General features: G+C 44.6%; 1 protein-coding gene across 6 annotated transcripts in view; it reads left to right on the top strand.

Annotated features, from left to right (window-relative positions):
- LOC147122817 (tetratricopeptide repeat protein 29-like) overlaps nucleotides 1–19,412 on the top strand; it is a 547,513-nt gene that overhangs the window by 339,849 nt on the left and 188,252 nt on the right. For 5 of the 6 annotated variants that reach the window (XM_086011402.1, XM_086011395.1, XM_086011389.1 and 2 more), the window contains 2 exons: nucleotides 2,366–2,489; nucleotides 13,088–13,319. In XM_086011402.1, coding sequence (XP_085867528.1) covers nucleotides 2,366–2,489; nucleotides 13,088–13,319 — 356 coding nt within the window. The remainder of the gene's footprint in view (nucleotides 1–2,365; nucleotides 2,490–13,087; nucleotides 13,320–19,412) is intronic. The other variant, XM_086011430.1, reaches the window with a different exon arrangement.

The raw sequence follows: 19,412 nt of genomic DNA, 5'->3' as shown, positions 1-19,412 counted from the left end.
AAGAAGGAAATGGGGTGAGCACAAAGGTGGGGAGATGTCGAGAAATCTAGGCCTAATAGTTTAATTCACTGACTGCTGAAAATGGGTTAATTGTTAATCCTTGGGTCCATATGCTCTGCTAGGGCAGAAAGTGAAAAGACTCTGCAATCATAAGGGACATAGCCCACTTATGGAAACTGTTGTCAGGCCATTGATTACGAAAACAGTGTGAAAGAACCCAAAATGGTAAATATGGATATACAAGCATACACCTTATACAAACATAAGGAAGAGAAATAGGGATAAAACATAATCATGAAGAATTAAATCTAATTATTTCAGGCTTTTCTATTAGGAAAATATTAATTGTGTATGTTGGAAGGGGAATAAATTAATTATTTTTATATTATTTATAAATGATGAATTATTTTGCATTTTTGTATAAGCACACATGAAAGTTGTCAATTATTTCTATAGTTATACAACAACTGAGATATCATGATGTCACTACCACAGTCTGAAAGACTATTACAAAGCAATGGTCAGTAAAGTTAAAGCACATGGGATTGGGGGCAAGGTACTGACTTGGATAGAGAACTGGCTGGCAGACAGGAAGCAAAGAGTTGGAATAAACGGCTCTTTTTCCGAGTGGCAGGCAGTGACTAGTGGGGTACCGCAGGGATCGGTGCTAGGACCCCAGCTATTCACAATATACATTAATGATCTAGAGGAGGGAACTAGATGTAATATCTCCAAGTTTGCAGACGACACAAAGCTGGGTGGGCGTGTGTGCTGTGAGGAGGATGCCGAGAAACTCCAGTATGATTTGGACAGGTTGGGTGATTGGGCAGATGTATGGCAGATGCAGTATAATGTGGATAAATGCGAGGTTATCCACTTTGGTGGCAAAAACAGGAAGGCAGATTATTATCTGAACGGCAATAGATTGGGAGAAGGGGAAGTGCAAAGAGACCTGGGTGTTCTTGTGCACCAGTCGCTGAAGGTAAGCATGCAGGTGCAGCAGGCAGTTAAGAAGGCAAATGGTATGTTGGCCTTCATAGCGAGAGGATTCGAGTACAGGAGCAAGGATGTCTTGCTACAGTTGTACAGGGCCTTGGTGAGACCACACCTTGAGTATTGTGTGCAGTTTTGGTCGCCTTATCTGAGGAAGGATGTTCTTGCCATGGAGGGAGTGCAGCGAAGATTCACCAGACTGATACCTGGGATGGCAGGAGTGACGTATGAGGAGAGATTGGATCGATCGGGCTTATACTCGCTGGAGTTTAGAAGAATGAGAGGGGATCTCATTGAAACTTATAAAATTCTAACAGGACTAGACAGACTAGATGCAGGAAGGATGCTCCCGATGGCGGGGGAGTCCAGAACCAGGGGTCACAGTCTAAAGATAAGGGGTAAGCCATTTAGGACAGAGATGAGGAGGAATTTCTTCACCCAGAGTGTGGTGAACCTGTGGAATTCTCTACCACAGAAGGCAGTTGAGGCCAATTCATTAAATACATTCAAGAAGGAGTTGGATATATTTCTTAACGCTAAAGGGATCAAGGGATATGGGGAGAAAGCAGGGACAGGGTACTGAATTTGGATGATCAGCCATGATCGCATTGAATGGCGGAGCAGGCTCGAGGGGCCGAATGGCCTACTCCTGCTCCTATCTTCTATGTTTCTATGTTTCTAGAATAACTGCAAGCAGCTTCCCAACAACTTATTAGAAAAGAAACAACCTGCATTTTTATAGCTCCTTTCAAGACCTCAGGACGTCCCAAGGGCTTCACAGCCAATTAAGTACTTTTCAAGTGTAATCACTTTGTAATGTAGGGAATCGCGGCAGGCAATTTGTGCACAGCAAGGTCGCACAAACAGCAATGAAATGAATGACCAGATAATCTATTTTAGTGATATTGGTTGAGGGATAAATATTGGTCAGGACACTGGGAGAACTCTCCTGCTCTTCTTCGAATATTGCAGTAGGATCTTTTACATCCATCTGAGAGGGTAGACAAGGCCTCGATTTAACATCTCTTCCGAAAGATGGCACCTCCAACTGTGCAGCAGTCTCTCGTTGCCACACTGAAGTGTCAGCCTAGATTATGTGCTCAAATCTCTGGAGTGAGGCGAGTGTGTTACTGTTAAGCCAAGGCTGACATTAAAGTTAAATAGAATTGTATATCAAGGATACAGAGTATGTAAGGCTATAAAACAAAGAATATAGTGAAATTTGAAAATTGCTAACAAATATGTTTGTGTAAGTCTTGATAGTTTTTAAATTCTTTCAATTTGCTTTTCGGGATTTTTCTATTTATTCTCCTGAATTCTACTTCAGATTCATATTAAATTAATACTTTTACAACATTTTGTTCCCCCACAGCACAGGGCATTCTTCTGAAGCTCTTGAATATCTGAAAACGTTTCTGGGCCTGGCAGAGAAAAGTGATGATAAACAGAGTCTGGTGGATGCCTGCAAATTCCTTGGAATTATGCATAATAACCTGGTAAGTACCAGTTTACACGTTTGGGGGTAGAAATTGAAATAGAAATTTACAGGCGAAAAACGAGCGTGAGGCCCAATTTTGGTGATCAGCGTCCTATGTCCCAAGGACGCCTGAAAAACGCCAGACCCAAAATTATATCGTGCCATTTTTCAGGGGTCTCTGACGGCAGCCTAAAACAAGTGTTAGCTTCCTGAAATGTGTAAATGAGGGACGTAACATCTGTTTTACGTTCCCTCACAGAAACTGGACTTCATGATTCTTCAGCGGCCATTGCGGCTTAAGTAATAACCACCAATGAAATTTTTACACAATTTTAAAAGAAAGTTAGACGTGCTTTTAGCTATCTTAGTGCCTAGACAGCTAAAAGCACGGCTGCCAATGGTGAAGCGAAGGAAGTCAGGATTGAGCAAGAGGCCGCAATTGGAAGAGCGCAGAGATTTCGAAAGATTACAGGGAGAGGCAGGGGTGAGGCCATGGAGGGATTTGAAAACAAGAATGAAAATGTTAAATTTGTGGCGTTGCTGGACTGTGAGCCAATGAAGGTCAGTGAGCACAGGGTTGATAGGTGAACGGGACTAGGTGCGAGTTAGGATACGGGCAGCAGAGGTTGGGATGAGCTCAAGTTTTTGGAGGATCGAAGATGGGAGCCTGGCCAGGAGAGCATTGGTCTGGAGGTAACAAAAGCATGGATGAGGGTTTCAGCAGTAGATGGGCTGAGGCAGGGACGGAGACAGGCGATATTATGGAGGCGGAAGTAAGCAGTCTTGTGATGGAGAGGATATGGGGTTGGAGGTTCAGCTCAGGGTCAAATAGGAAGCCAAGGTTACCAACAGTCTGAGACAGTGACCAAGAAGGGGAAATGGAATCGGAGGCTAGAGAACAGATTTTGTTATATGTGAATAGCTGATAGCCTGTGTGTAAGATGTAAGTTGTGGTAGGTGCAGCCATGTCCAGGGTGCAAAACTCCTGGCATTGACATGCTCTATTATTTCTTCCCACTGTCAACGGAGTAGATGCCTTGAAGGCTTCCTGCCCCTGGGTGAAGAGGATGTCCCCTCTCCTCTTCACTGCCTGCACCAGATCCTCCAAGGCAGAGAAAGTTGGTGCCCGCTCACTGCGTCCTTCAGCCATTTCTTCAACACAAGTTCTTCTTTGGCGTCTGCAGCCAGAAGGCACCTCCCATTTAAAAGGTGCTGGCTGCTCTTAAGTGGTGTAATATCCGCTCCCCCCACCCGATAGGCATGCAGCTAATTAGTAGAGCAGGTAAACTTAAATAAAGCCAATTACATAGGTGTGCAGGGCGAGTTGGCTAAGGTAGATTGGGAAATTAGATTAAAAGGTATGACGGTAGATAAGCAGTGGATAAAATTTAAAGAAATATTCCAAATGTACATTCCATTGAGAAATAAAAACTCCATGGGAAAAATGATCCATCCGTGGCTAACTAAAGAAGTTAAAGATAGTATTAGATTAAAAGAAGAGGCTTATAATGTTGCGAAGAATAGTAATAAGCCTGAGGATTGGGAGAGCTTTAGGAACCAGCAAAGGATGACCAGAAAATTGATAAAAGATGAGAAAATAGAATATGAGAATAAACTAGCAAGAAATATGAAAACCGATTGTAAGAGCTTCTACAGGTACGTAAAAAGGAAAAGAGTAGCAAAAGTGAGCATTTTCCCTTAGAGTCTGAGACAGGTGAAATTATAATGGGGAATAAGGAAATGGCAGAGACTTTAAACAAATATTTAGTATCAGTCTTCACAGTAGAAGACACAAAAACCATACCTAAAATAGTGGGAAACCAAGGGGCTAATAAGAGTGAGGAACTTAAAGTAATTAATATCAGTAGAGAAAAAGCACTTGAGAAACTAATGGGACTAAAAGTCGGCAAATCCCCTGGACCTGATCGCCTACATCCGAGGGCTCTAAACGAGGTGGCTGCAGAGATAGTGGATGCATTGGTTGCGATCTTCCCAAATTCCCCAGATTCTAGAACGGTCCCAGTGGATTGGAAGGTAGCAAATGTAGCGCCGCTGTTCAAGAAAGGAGGGAGCGAGTAAACAGGGAACTACAGACCAGTTAGCCTGACATCAGTTGTTGGGAAAATGCTGAAATCCATTATTAAGGAAGTGGTAACAGGGCACTTAGAAAATCATAAATGTTTAGGCAGAGTCAACATGGTTTTATTTGATAAGGTGCCACATAAACGTTTGCTACGCAAGATAAGGGCTCATGGCGTTGGTGGTAATGTATTAACATGGATGGAGAGAGTGCAGCGAAGGTTCACCAGACTGATTCCTGGGATGGCAGGACTGTCGTATGAGGAGAGATTGGGTCGACTAGGCCTGTATTCACTAGAGTTTAGAAGAATGAGAGGGGATCTCATTGAAACGTATAAAATTCTGACAGGGCTAGACAGACTGGATGCAGGGAGGATGTTTCCCCTGGCTGGGGGGTCTAGAACGAGGGGTCACAGTCTCAGGATATGGGGTAGGACATTTAGGACTGAGATGAGGAGAAATTTCTTCACACAGAGGGTGGTGAACCTGTGGAATTCTCTCCCACAGAAGGCTGTGGAGGCCAAGGCACTGAATATATTTAAGAAGGAGATAGATAGATTTCTAGACACAAAAGGTGTCAAGGGGTATGGGGAGAGAGCGGGAATATGGTATTGAGATAGAGGATCAGCCATGATCATATTGAATGGCGGAGCAGGCTCCAGGGCCGAATGGCCTAGTCCTGCTCCTATTTTTCTATGTTTCTATGAGGAACTTCTTCACTCAGAGGGCTGCGAATCTTTGGAATTCTCTACCCCACAGGACTGTGGATGCTGAGTCATTGCGTATATTCAAGGCTGAGATTGATAGATTGTTGGACTCTAGAGGAATCAAGGGATATGGGGATCGGACGGGAAAGTGAAGTTGAGCTCGAAGGTCAGCCATGATCTTATTGAATGGCGGAGCAGGCTCAAGGGGCCATATGGCCCACTCCTGCTCCTAATTCTTATGTTCTTATGTAGTGCTGGCTGCACACCTGCATCATTATAATCAGCAGGTAGCACGAATATTGCACGCTGCCTGCGACCACATTAAGAGGCACATGCAGTTTCTGGGCACGATTGGATTTCTAGGCCAACATGTTTAAGAATCTGCAATGTGACTCATAGTGATACTATGAAAATGCATAAATGTAAAAAAACGTTTTAAAAAATCGCAATAATGAGATCAACGACTCTGAAGTTTCTCCTCGTTCTCCACTGGTAAGGTGCACATCCTTACTCACTCCCCAGGCTCCTTCATGTTCTGTGAATCACTCAGTGCCTCACCCGCACTAACATTATCTAATTTCCCATAGATTAAAGTATTTGAATTGGTGCACAGTAGCAAATGATGGAAGGGGCAGAAATCATGACCTGAACCCCCAAAGATGACAAGTTTCATTTATAATTTTGCCATATTGTAAGGTTTCTGGAATGCATGACACCCTCCCCAGAACCTGGGCACCTGAGGCCAGATTTCCTGACAGGTTGGGGCAGGCAAACGCCCAAGATGTGCCCCATTAGCACCCACTGGCCCTATCCCTGGGCACTATTCCAGCACGAATACTGCAAACACCAGCCCACTGTTTTCACAGCCCTCATTTCCAGAGAATGTAACCCAAGTTTCCCAGTCTCGAATCATCAGTCCCTTCGTCCCAGGTATCTCTAAGGCCAATGTACCCCTAATTTTCTTCATTCTTTTAAAAAAGGTCAACTGCATAAAACAAAACTCCCTTCCACTCCCCCTCCCATAATCTCTCTGACCTGGAATAGTTTGGAGCTGTTCTATGTATGACCATTTGGTGCCCTTAATGATGCAGTGAATATTCAGTAGACTGATTCTAAGAATGAGAAATTACAGCCATCAAGAACAGTGCAAAAATTAGGGCTTTTTTCACTGCAACAGAAAGGATTAAATTTGGAATCTAAAAGAGATTTCCAAGAATATGAAAAATTTGAAAGGGTAAATAGTGAAATATTGTTTTCATTAGTTGGACATTATGGTAACAGAGTGGCATACATCCAGGAGTATCACTAGAAGAACAAACAGGAAAAATAGAAGAAATTTTAACTTACAGAGTTATTAGAATATAATTGAGTAACTATTGAGGCAGTATGTCACATAATTTATGGTGTGGAGATGCCGGTGTTGGACTGGAGTGGACAAATGTAAGAAGTCACACAACACCAGGTTATAGTCCAACAGTTTTATTTGAAATCACAAGCTTTCGGAGCGCTGCTCCTTCGTCAGGTGAAGTGGAGAGATGCATAAAGACACAGCTTACATAGTCAGAGAATAATGCCAGATGATTACAGGTAATCTTTCTAACTGCCATTTATCACACCTCGGCAGAGAGATAATCACAGCACTCAAAGGTGTGAATGGTGTCCAAACAGGTCAGTCAGGAAAACATTACATCAAAGAACAATGAGGTAGGGTCACAAGGGGTCAAATGTTGCAGATGCTGGGGTCTGTATGAAAAACAAAAAACAGACAAAAAAACATTTTTTTTAAATGTATTTGTGAACATAGGAACAGGAGTAGGCCATTCAGCCCCTCGAGTCTGTTCTGCCATTCAATGAGATCATGGCTGATCTGTATCTTAACTCCATCCACCTGCCTTGGCTCCATATCTATATATATAAAAGGATCCGTCCGTCTGTATGTCTGTCTGTCTGTATGTCTGTCTGTTTGTCTGTCTGTTTGTCTGTCTGTCCGCTATACACTCAAAAGTTATAGAGCGTACCTACACATATGTTATATCAAAAGAAAGCTTATGATTAGGGGAGTCTCATAGGCGTATTTACTTTTTGGTCAGACAAAAATTGTTCGGACAGTATACAAAAAACGTTCAAAAATCCGCTCATTAGCGGTTAACCAATCCTACCGCTCATTAGCGTTGAGTGACGTGATGGTTGACCAATCCTACAGTTCAGTGACCTGATGGTTGACCAATCAGTGCGTCACGGGGGGCGTTTCATTCCGTGTGTGGGCGGGACCTAATCCTGCAGCCTCCCGAAACGTAGCCGCCATTTTTTTCACTGCTTTTACTCAACAGCGAGCCGGGCAGCTGCGGCGGCCCGCCGGAGCGGGAGGTGAGTTGGGGTCACTCGGGCTAGGCCGGGCCTGACAACCGCTCGGCCCAAGACACAGAGCGGGGGAGCGGCAGCGGCCGGCCGTCAACCGCACGGCCCTGTAAACTGCCATTTTACAAAAAAGCCTTGGCAACGCCGGCCCCCCCCCAGCTAGTACTTTTATACACTTACCTAGCAAAAATCTTTCACTCTCAGATTTAAAATTATTAGTTGACCTAGCATCTGCTGATTTTCGTGGGAGAGCATTCCACGCTTCTATCACCCTTTGCGTGAAGAACCATTTCATAACTTCTCTCCTGAATGGCCTGGCTCTGATTTTAATGTTATCTCCCTTTGTCCTAGACTCCCCCACCAGCAGAAAAAGTTTCTCTATCTATCCCATCAATTCGTCTCAAAATCCTAAAAGCATCAATTAGATCACCCCTTAACCTTCTATACTCCAGATATTACAAGCCTAGTTTATGTAATCTCTCCTCGTAATCGAACCCTTGGAGCCTTTGTAACATTCTGGTGAATCTGCGCTGCACTCCTTCCAAGGCCAATATCTCCTTTTTAAGATACGGTGCCCAGAACTGAACAGGTGTGGTCTAACTAGGGCTTTATACAGCTGTAGCAAAACTTCCTCCCCTTTATATTCTAGCCCTCTAGTTATAAAGGCTAACATTCCATTAGCCTTTTTGAGTATTTTTTGTACCTGACTACTACATTTCAGTGATCTTTGTACATAGACCCTTAAGTCTCTTTGGCCCTCCACTGTTCTTAGCTTTTCATCATTTAAAAAATACTCTGATCTATCCTTTTTGGTCCAAAATTGATGACCTCACACTTACCTGTGTTGAAATATATCTGCCACAGTTTCGTCCACTCACTTAATCTATCAAAGTCTCTTTGTAATTTTATGCTGCTGTCTATGCTATTTACTACACCACCAATCTTTGTGTCATTGACAAACTTAGATATATGGCTCTCTATTGTGGTATCTAAGTCATTAATAAACATAATGAATAGGTGAGGCCCCAGCACAGATGCTTGTTGGACACCACTAGTCACCAACGTTCCCGCTAAACTGTGTGGCTGCACAGCGGTCTGGAGGTCCTGCACAGGCCACGCACTGGCTTCTACTGGGAAGAAACCGTGCATGCGTGAAAATTTGAATGGGCCGCGCACCCAGTTAAAGGGACCTTGCAGTAAAAAAAATTAGGAGGAACATTGCTAGTCACTTCCTTTCATTTAAAAGAGAATTGGACTAGTATTAAAAAAAATACAAAAGGATACAGAGAAAGGGTAAGGAAATAGGATGAGAGTTGACAGTTTATTTGCAGAGCTCACACTGACATTGGTGTAATAGGTAGAGCTGCCTTCTTCTGTACAGTCATTTCTGTGATGCTTTTCTTTTTGGGGTTTCAATGCTGCCTTTTCCAGTAAAAGAAATAAGTATATAATCCAGATCAAGTTATTCAAAACACAGACAAGTTCAATCCTCTACTCTGCTCCTTCTACTCTGCCTCAGTGATGTGCCTTAACCTCAACCTCATCCCTTGTTGTACCACTGTGAACTTTTCCACTCCCCATACTGAGTGCGATTACCTATTCGTGCCCATTTGTTTTATGCTGTGGACCAGCACCCATTCGAAACTCCCTTGAAACCGTTCAAATTCATTTCTCAGAAAATCTTAAATCCAGGAGAGGGAGGAGACTTCCATTCGATCAGTCAGTTCCCAGAAGAAAGTACTAATCCTAAGGTCTCCCTAATGCCCCTGTTTTTATGTTCCTAAAAATTAATAATCCTGTAGTAAATGGTTAAGCTTGGAGCCACCTACAGATGGTCATTTTAAAAGAGCAAATAAAAACAGAAAATGCTCAAAATAGTCAGACGATTCGTCAGCATCTGAATAGAGAAAAGATGTTCATAATTTTTTGATGGATCCCTTCATCAGAACTAAAGGGAGGAAGACAATCGAGTTAACCAGCACAGAGAAGGGAGTCGAGAATAACAGGTAAAGGGCAAGAGTACTGATATACAAACTATTACAAAGAGATGGCAGATGGGTTTAGTAGCATGTAAACAGTTTCTTTAAAAGCTTGATGATATACAAAAGTTATCTCTGTCAGGCTGTGAAAGTTTAATAAAAACAAAAATAAATCTAAAATAAAAACAGAAAATGCTAGAAATACAGCAACTTGATCAAAAAGCAAAAAGATAGGTTAACTTTTCAGAACTTTTCATCACAATTCCAATGGGAGACTATGGTAGGAGGCCAAAAATGGATAGGTTAGAATGAGAATGGGAGGGGGAATCGAAGTGGCAGGAAGGTCAGGATCGTGCTTGCAGACTAAATGGAGATGTTTGGCAGAGCAATCGCCCAATCTGTATTTTGTCTCTGCAATACAGGGAAAGAGCAGTAAATATAGTATGGCAGATTGTAAATTGTTGTCTAGGATGAAGTGAATGTGATGAAGTGAATGTTTGGAGGTGTGGACAATGCCATAGAAAGAAGTGAACTTGCATCTGGAAGTGCCTAGACAAGAACAGCCGATGGTGCGGGCAATGAAAGAATGAATGAGAGTGTCACAAAAGCAATGGCCCGGATTTTGCGGTTGGCGGCGTAACAAAGGAAATAAGGCCCCAGCATACGAACCCAATGCGCACTTACCTGCTGGGAACCCTCCTCCGAGAAGTTGCTGTCAGCCGCTGCAGAGTAGAGGGCAGCGTAGTGGCCCACAGATCCCAGGGGCACACCGTACTGTACTGATTTAGAGCAAGTTAAATTTCCAATAATTTAGATTGAAAATCACCAATACCCTTCTGGGCTACACACAACCACGTGTTCTCCAGTTAGAATGGTTTCCATCCAGAGAGGACTGACCCTATACCTGCCGCGAGTACAGCTGGAGAAGTTTTCTCTCTGCAAAGCAAATTTGAAGTGCGGCTTTCTTATACACATTGGAATTCCTGTAGTCTCTGGGAACTATGCGCGATCTTCGATAATAGGCATTTCAGAATCGCCGAAGCAAATCATTTATTTTTTCATGTACAAATTGGAAAACTATTTTCACCATTTCATATTACTGTTAAACCTTCCTTTTTAATTAATGAAGTGCAATTTCTTAATTATCTTGTCAGGAGGTAGCCCCTTACGCTGTGCAAATAGGCCCTGTGCCTGTTTGCACCAGCCGTACAATTTTCATACGTAATTGCTGGGCAGTTGGTGGGCAATTAGCCCAACTCTGCGCCAGCATTAGGATTTCAATGTCGAAGCAGAGCATCTGTCAAGTCGGAATTTAACACATTGCAAGTTCGGGATTTGCTGTCCATTTCAAAGGTAACGCAAATGGCCCATTGGGTCCTGCAGAAAGTGCAGGGGAAGGGGATAGATGATGCGCTGGGTGCTGGGATCACATCTTTCCAATGCCTGGCTGAGATAATTTTTGGACATCACCCAGCACTTTTCATCTTTTACCAGCTTTTTAAAAGATCTGTTGACAGATCATTAAATCGAACAGCTTTTTTTATACTAGTAGTCAGCATATCTGTGCTCCTGACTTTTACAGTTTCCCCTCATTCCTCTTTTTAGATACTGATGGACCCCTATGCATTTTCAACTATTATTTCAGATTTGCAGCAATCAGTTTTTTCTTTATCATAAAAAAAAATAACATGTTCAATTAATATCATCACTGAGCTCTATCCTGTCTCCTCCGTAAGCCACAATTGCTGCAGTTAGGGATAGGAGTTTGAATGTGGCAAATACAAATAGTTGGAGCAGCTCAGGAAGGTTGTGGTCAAGTGGAAGATCTGCATGTACCTGTATATTTGAAGTCCCATCAGTTCTCATATTCTGGTAAATATCACAGGCAATGTTATAGAATGAAAAGAAGAAATATAAGGGGTGATTCTGTGATCTGGATGATGGGAAGCAGTGTTTTTAGGGATCGCTTCTGGCATGCCACCCATGATTTCCTATCTATTGAAATGAATAGGTGGAAAATAACAGGTGGGGACCTGCGTATTTTTGAGATGGGTTCCCTGCAAGTGCTGCTCCCCGCTGGGAGGTCCCAATTTCAGAATTAACCCAGTGAAGTTATAGTGGATTAGTGAAGTAAAGAGTGTAATGTTGGTGATATCTTAGTTGCTTCTAGTGCTATCTAAAGGCATTGAAAGAATGAACAAAAAAAGAATTCATTTTTTTTAGAAAATTGAGGAGCTTTGTAAAGTGAAAAGAAACTGTATAGCAAGGAGAGTCTACAAAACGTGGTCAAAAGTGTTTTAGGAGACCAATTTCAGCTTCCAATCAGTATGCAGAAACTAAAATGTGCTGATCTCTATTTTATTTAGTGGACATGTTCACTGCCAACAACAATGGCAGATGTCAGTTAAGCATTTCACTCTCACAAAATATCAGTGTGCTCGGGGCTGCAGAGCAGCCTTTCACTTAAAGGTTCATCTAATTAACGAACATAACTAGTAAGACATTTGAGTTATTTTTTTTGTCAATGACATTGACAATGATCTTGTCAAAAGCACCTTCCCCTACAGGCGCCTTCTCCTTTAAGCATTCTTTGAGGTACTACTTGTATGATACTGAATAGAAATGCATTAAAAATGCATTGCTGTACCACTTGACTGGCTGTTCTCTTTTTGTCCTCAGCATTCAATCTCATCATTTTAACTATAGTATTTCCTTCCTTAAAAGGATTGAAGAAAAACTCAGTGGAAGTATATTCAAAAATATATAATTCTAATAAAATGCAAATCGTGTTAACAACAGTGTAAAGTGGTTTGGAAATTACATTGATTATAGATTGTGGGAGGCAATTGTGATGTGATCACTATAGAATAATACATAATTTATAGGAAGATATAAATTATTATGCAGTTAGAGAGCAAGATTGTAGATTACTAAGACTACAATATATACTAAAACAATGTATTAGTTTTTTAAAAATATTTTTATACAACATTTTCTGTTTCAAGGTTAAGTTTGGATTTATTCAGGACCAAAAGCAAACACATGGCTGATAGCAGCAAACATTGCCTCATTTCTTGGTGTTTGTTACTGGCAAGAATAGAGAACAGAGTTGTGAGAACATCATCCTACTTCACACATTAGGTTCAATGGAAAAATCTTGCACATCCTCACGTTTCACTGTTGACTTAATGTACACATTTCGTGCCCAAGCCTAGAATTCCAAATTCCAGTAATACTTCTTCACTTTCATGTTTTTAAGCTTGCGATGAATTCCCAACACGTAAAGGTTACTGTTCTGTTTTTGTTACTCAAGCAATCAGACAAGGTCTTTGCCGTAACCTTTGTGTTACCCAGGGGTCTGTGCATTAAGAAGCAACCACTTACAGTGACCGCTCTTATTCCACAATGCAAATACCAGTAAACTAAATGCCATTTTCCAATCTAAAAACTTATTTGCCTTTCTGAACTTGTTTCTCTGTAAAATTTCCTAACAGGGTCAATATGATATAGCTTGCAAGTATATTTGGCGAGGGTATGAGATTGCCATGACTTTGGGTGATCTACATCTACTAGAGATCATGCAGGTTCACTTCGGCATTTTCAAAGCTCACGCAATGATGACCATATATTGTCGCCACGTAGAAGCTGCTGGACACGTCAATCTTGCGCGTCTGGCAACATGGAAGAATAGTAGAAAAGACACATTCAATGACCCCATTATAGAAGGTAAGTTGTTGCTCGCAGAGTACATTAGTGCTTTTTTATTGTTAATAGCTGGGTCATGTTACATTCATATTAATTCTTTTCACATCAATCAGCGTTTTATTTCCTTATTGAATTTAATTATTTTTGAGATTACATTATTTCTATTACCAAATCTGTTTACATATTTGTAAATGTGAAACAGCTAATCCATTGCCCAATATGACTGGTTGCACAGTTAACTTCTAATTGATATTGACAGTTAGAGCCAGTATGCTTGAAAATGTTCTTGTGTCATCTCAGTAGGAGATTGAAAGAGAATGATGGTTAGTCTTTACTAATGTGATTTATGTTGGTCAGTATGATGATGCTGGTTAGGAATACAGGCTGACATGAAATAATGATTGAAACAAACAGAAGAAAATAATAAAATTCACAAGACTGTCTTTTATATTAGGACTAGCTGAAGTGCCCGGCGGTGCCGAGGGTCTTTTGAGGGCATGTTGTTGTTGGAAGAGAGAGAGATCGCGACTGGGGGGAAGAGAGAGAGCAACTGGGGGGAAGAGAGAGAGTGACTGGGGGGAAGAGAGAGAGCGACTGGGGGGAAGAGAGAGAGCGACTGGGGGGAAGAGAGAGCGAATGGGGGGAAGAGAGAGCGATTGGGGGGAAGAGAGAGCGACTGGGGGGGAAGAGAGAGAGCGACTGGGGGGGAAGAGTGAGAGCGACGGGGGGGAAGAGAGAGAGCGACTGGGGGGGAAGAGAGAGAGCGACTGGGGGGGAAGAGAGAGTGAGAAAGAGGGGGGAGGGGGGAGGGAGAGGGGGGAGGGAGGGGGGGAGGTGGGGCGGGGGAGGGGGGGGAGTGGAGGGGAGGGGAGGAGGGAGAGGGGGGAGGGAGGGGGGAGGGGAGGAGGAGGGGGGAGGGGAGAGGGGCAAGAGGGGGAGGAGGGGGAAGGGGGGCCTGAGACGGCCGATTGCGGCTGGCCGGGCCCGGTTGCCTTGGTAACCCTCCTCCCCTCTCCGCCTCCCGATCTCCGGGCCTGAGCGGCCGATTGCGGCTGGCGAGCCCGGTTGCCGGGGTAACCCTCTCCGCTCCCCCTCCCCTCCTGAGCCCCGGTTGCCTTGGTAACCCTCCTCCCCGCTCCGCCTCCCGATCTCCGGGCCTGGGCCTGAGCGGCCGATTGCGGCTGGCGAGCCCGGTTGCCGGGGTAACCCTCTCAGCTCCCCCTCCCCTCCCGAGCCCCAGTTGCCTTGGTAACCCTCCTCCCCTCTCCGCCTCCCGATCTCTGGGCCTGAGCGGCCGATTGCGGCTGGCGAGCCCGGTTGCCAGGGTAACCCTCTCAGCTCCCCCTCCCCTCCCGAGCCCCGGTTGCCTTGGTAACCCTCCTCCCCTCTCCGCCTCCCGATCTCTGGGCCTGAGCGGCCGATTGCGGCTGGCGAACCCGGTTGCCGGGGTAACCCTCTCCGCTCCCCCTCCCCTCCCGAGCCCCGCCCCCCCCCCCGAATGAACCGCCAGGAGCTTGCAGTGAGCCCAGCCAGCCTTTACCAAGATGGCTGGCCGCTGGTTCGGAATCGGGCCCAGCGGGGGGGTGAGGGGTGGGAGGAGCTTGCCACAAAACAATTGCCTAGGGTCCAGCATGGCTGGCAACAGATGCCCAGGCTTCGAGGCCTACCTGGAAAAATGGGGAAAGGTAGGAAAATTAATGAGATTAGATAAAAGATTTAGAAAGTAAATAACTTTTTTTAAAAACAATATGTGTTTTAAAAGCAACTTTTTTTTTAAAGACGCAGAAAGCGGGAAAAAGAAAAGTTTGGAATCAAGATGGCGGCGACTCACCTCGGTTCAGAACGATAAGGCCCACCCACACAGGCACCGATTGGTGGACCGTCAGGTCACCGAAGCGTAGGATTGGTCAATCGTCCCATCACTCGACCGTAGGAGGGCCCGGCCACACGCGCCAGGAACCCGCCGTATGATTGGTCGACCTCGACGTCACTCGATGCTAATGAGCGGATAATGAGCGGAATGTTGAACGTTTTTTGGATACCGCGGGTGCAATTTTTGTCCGGCCGAAACGTAAATACGCTTAGGACGGTTCTGGAATCGTCAGCTTTCTTTCGACGTAACGCACGTGTAGGTACGCTCTATAACTTTCGAGTTAATTCAAGACAGACAGACAGAAAGACAGACAGACAGACAGAAGTATCCTTTTATATATATAGATAACAACATTTTATTCCTTTGCACATATAACAATTATGCAATGTGTTTTACTAAATTAAAAGTAAAACTACTATTTGAAAATTTTATTGTTTGAAGCAGCTTATTAGATTCAAAACTTAGGGTAAATTCACCAATCCCATGCTTCCAATGTGGAACCATGCATAAATTAAGCATGATTTGGAGATAGGGCTACAACAGTGTGCTGCCAATTCTCCCATGCCGCCATAAAGCGCAGCTCCCCACTGACAGTGTGGATTCATTGAATTAACCCTTTAATGTAATATTTTACAGGTGCAAAGTCATAAATGGATGTTCTTTAATATCTAATCGTTGTACTCCTATTTTCTGGAATATGGTTAAATATAATCCAATGCAAATCCATAATTTGTTTTATATTGTTAAAACTATGGGAATTTGTGAAGGAAACAATACCATTACAAAAATATTCTGTAATTCATTAACACCTGAGTATTGCCATCTGTACTGATTTTAATGGTCAAATTTGTTTTTCTGTGAATATTTTGTTTAAACAGTAATTGTTAATAACATCATTGTGGGAGCTGGCATGGAAGAGTTATTGACCCAGTGCGAGGTAACTGAATTAATCAACACTATTGTGGCGTACCGATCACAGAACGGACACAATCCGCTTTCCGGTCCGTAGACTATAAATCAGGCATCATGCCTTTAAGAAGCATCACACCTTTAAGAAACTCGGGCCTAGAAATTCAGTGCCCTTAGCGCCGATTTTGCGGCGCTAGAGGGCCTAGCGCTGCAATTGGCGCCGGCGCCTAAATTGCCTGGGGCCCTTCCGCCGCGGTAGACCGGTAGCGCTGCGCCGGCACCGATGACGTCATCGGTGTGCGCAGCGTCCCGGTTGCCATGGTAACCCGCCCGAACTGGGAAATTGACTTGCAGCCGCAAGCAACGTTCTGGCAGAGGTGCCTTGCACAAGTTTGCGCCGGCGCATTAAAGGCCCCGCGGCGGCCGGCCGCTTTCCCGCCGCCCGCCTGGCCGCAGCTCCCTCCCCGGACTTCCCCCCCCCCCCCCCCCGGAACAGAAGCAAGCCCGGCACTTGTCCGAGGTGCCGGGCTCATGTTTAATAAGATTATCGCGGGCCGCGGCCGGGTGCAGGCAGGTCCTCCTTAAGGGAAGGAGGAGGCCTGCACTTCCCGAACCTGCCGCACCGCAGCGGGCGCCGCAGCGCCGGAATAGCGCCGAAATTCAGCGCATAGCGCCAGTGTTCAGGCGCTAACCGCTTTCAGCAGCGCCGGCAGCCGTTTGGGCGCAGAAGTAGTGAATTTTTGGCCCGCCCAGCGCGACTTAGCTCCGGCACTAACTTCCGGCGCTAAAGCCGTCGCTGCGCCAAAACCCAATTTCTAGGCCTCGGTCTGCATATAGTTAAGCCCAGAGCAGGGGAAGGGCAGTCTCTGTCTGCATATAGTTAAGCCCAGAGCGGGGGAGGAGCAGTCGAAGCTGTGCACTGATGAAAGGCAGTTGTACTTTGTGTGGTCTCTGACTCCATTTTGTGTTCAGCATGCAGCCTCAACAATTAAACCTTTTCTGTTGAACCTCTCCGAGTTCAGTATTTTTTGCTAGGAGTACGTAGACTCCTACACTATCAAACTGACAGTCATTGAAGCTCTATGGGGGCGATTTTCTGAGGCCTGAGGAGGCGGGTTTGGAGGCAGGAAAGGCAGGAAAATCGGAAAAAATGAGTGAAGGTTCGGAACCCGCCTCCACAGGATTTTGCCAGTGCCAGTTTTGCGGGGCGGGAAATGGTCCCACCTCCAGCTGGCCAGAGAGCTTGTTAGGAGCCTATTTTGAGAGGCCCGCATTATTTTTCGACCATTTCGGCATGTTCCACGACCCTCCTAAACCATGCCAGCTAAACCTGGTGGGTTGACAAGTGGGTGGTCTCCTCATAGCTGCAGCTCAAACATTAAATCGGAGATTTCATCAGGGATTAGTTGCAGGTGGCAGAACGTTCTTTAAAAGGTCTTTGAGCACTTTTAGCAGGCCTTCCGAAGTCTGAGGTGCTGCAGCTTGAATCTATCAACTGTGGGACCTCCTTGGAAGACCCTCTCCCCGCTTGCAATGAGCGCTTCCCCAACGGAGGCATCTGCAAGCAGCATGAGAACCATTCATTTTCTTTCACCATGGACCTCAGATGAGGATAAGGAGGAGGAGGAGGAGGCTGAGGAGCAGGAGGATCTGGAGAAGCAGGAGGAGGTCAGAGCACCGGTGCATCGACCAGCAGCATGCGAGCGCATAGCTGCCGGTGATGCAAGGGATGAACTTAGCCTGGCCAGATTTGCATAGGTTGCCCAAGTTGGCACATGTCCTTGGCTCCATCTTAAGACATCATTGACAATGGACATGACTCTCTGGCCTGCTTTCATTCTGGCCACCAACCTGACAACGCAAGTATGGCAGCGCCCGCAATGTGGAGCTGCCTAAGGCGAAAGAACAGATGCCATAACGCCAACATTTTGGCATCAAATCATTTTAATGCTTTTCAACAGGGATGGCATTTCATCAATACACAGAAACATTCACCCAATCTGCACACAGATCCCTTGCCAGCTGGACCCACACAGCCTTGGTTTCTTCCTCCCAGATGAGTGGAAGAGCACCTCCCTGCTAGCTGTCACCCCCTCAACCAGCATTTGCAGCGCCTCATCCGAGAACCTTGAGGAGGCCCTTGCCTTGGAATTGGACATAGTGGTTTCTCAGAATATGTTGCAGGTGGTGCAGCATAGGCAGAAATCCAGTGGAATGATCCAAGGCAGCAAGCAGCCCTAAAATCAGGCTGGAAAAGTGATGTCAGCAGAGGCGAGTTTCAGTCCCAAAACACTAATTGACCAGGGGCAACACACACCTCTGAAATCAAGTGGCCAACCAGGGGAAAATCGCAATTTTTTGAAAACTATCTGTGGAGGCGGGTTTCAAACCCACCCAAACCGAAACCCGCCTCCAGTGGGAAAATCGCCCCCTATATATCTAATGAATGTGTTTAGCACTGGCTTAGCAAAATCATCCAAGCCAATTTCCTCTAATTATGTCATTAACACTCATTATTTCAACAAAAATATTCAAAAACATTCAACCCAAACAGAAGGCGGAAATATGTTAAAGTCCATTATAATTATTTTAAATAAACACTTTAAATTTTGAATTGGCATTTAAACAAGTTTTTATTTAAAATAAATTCAAAGTGAGTAGTGCAAAGGAACAGCGTATTTTATTATCTGAAGTAGTCCTGAACTGATTAATATAAAAGGATGTGAAAATTTTATCTGAGCTCGGAGAGGTTGGCATTGTAAAATGACTTTGAGACAGTATTATTTTTTTGTGTGTTCGTAATAATACTTAACACCATTTGAGTAGTGTTGTAACACTTTACAGGGGAGAAATTGGGCTCTTTAGTGCCCATTTTTTAGGTGTTAATTGGCCTCCTAACACTCAAAAATGGTGTCTGAGATGCGCACGCACACCTCTGATGGGATGTGAGCTGGACGCCATCATAATAAAGGAGTTTGCGCGCATGCATCTAATGACTGCCGGCAGCATGCAGAGCAGTCAGACCATGACGTCAGTCGACGAGCGACACTGATTTGAAGCCCGTGCTGCCATTTTCGAATGCCATGCTCCGGCCTACACCCTGCCTTAACCTCGAACAGCTGAACACGATGTTAAATGGCATGAAGGACCCCCCACTAGCGCTACTTAAAGCGATCATGAACTGTTTACAGGTTAGTTGCTGGATTATTTCTTCTGGCTGCTGGTGCAATTCTACATATATTTGGAGCTTTTCTAAACTTGTCTAAAGTTTCAGTAGTCTACAGGGAGTGTTCTGGTTGGTACTGAAGTACTTTTTTGGTGATTTAAAGGCT

This window comes from Somniosus microcephalus, chromosome 2 (assembly GCF_052327205.1).
Source record: "Somniosus microcephalus isolate GS21.2 chromosome 2, FLI_Smic_1.0, whole genome shotgun sequence".
Taxonomy (NCBI): domain Eukaryota; kingdom Metazoa; phylum Chordata; class Chondrichthyes; order Squaliformes; family Somniosidae; genus Somniosus; species Somniosus microcephalus.
The sequence above is the reverse complement of the archived record's forward strand: the minus strand, read 5'-3'. Positions and strand labels throughout refer to the sequence as shown.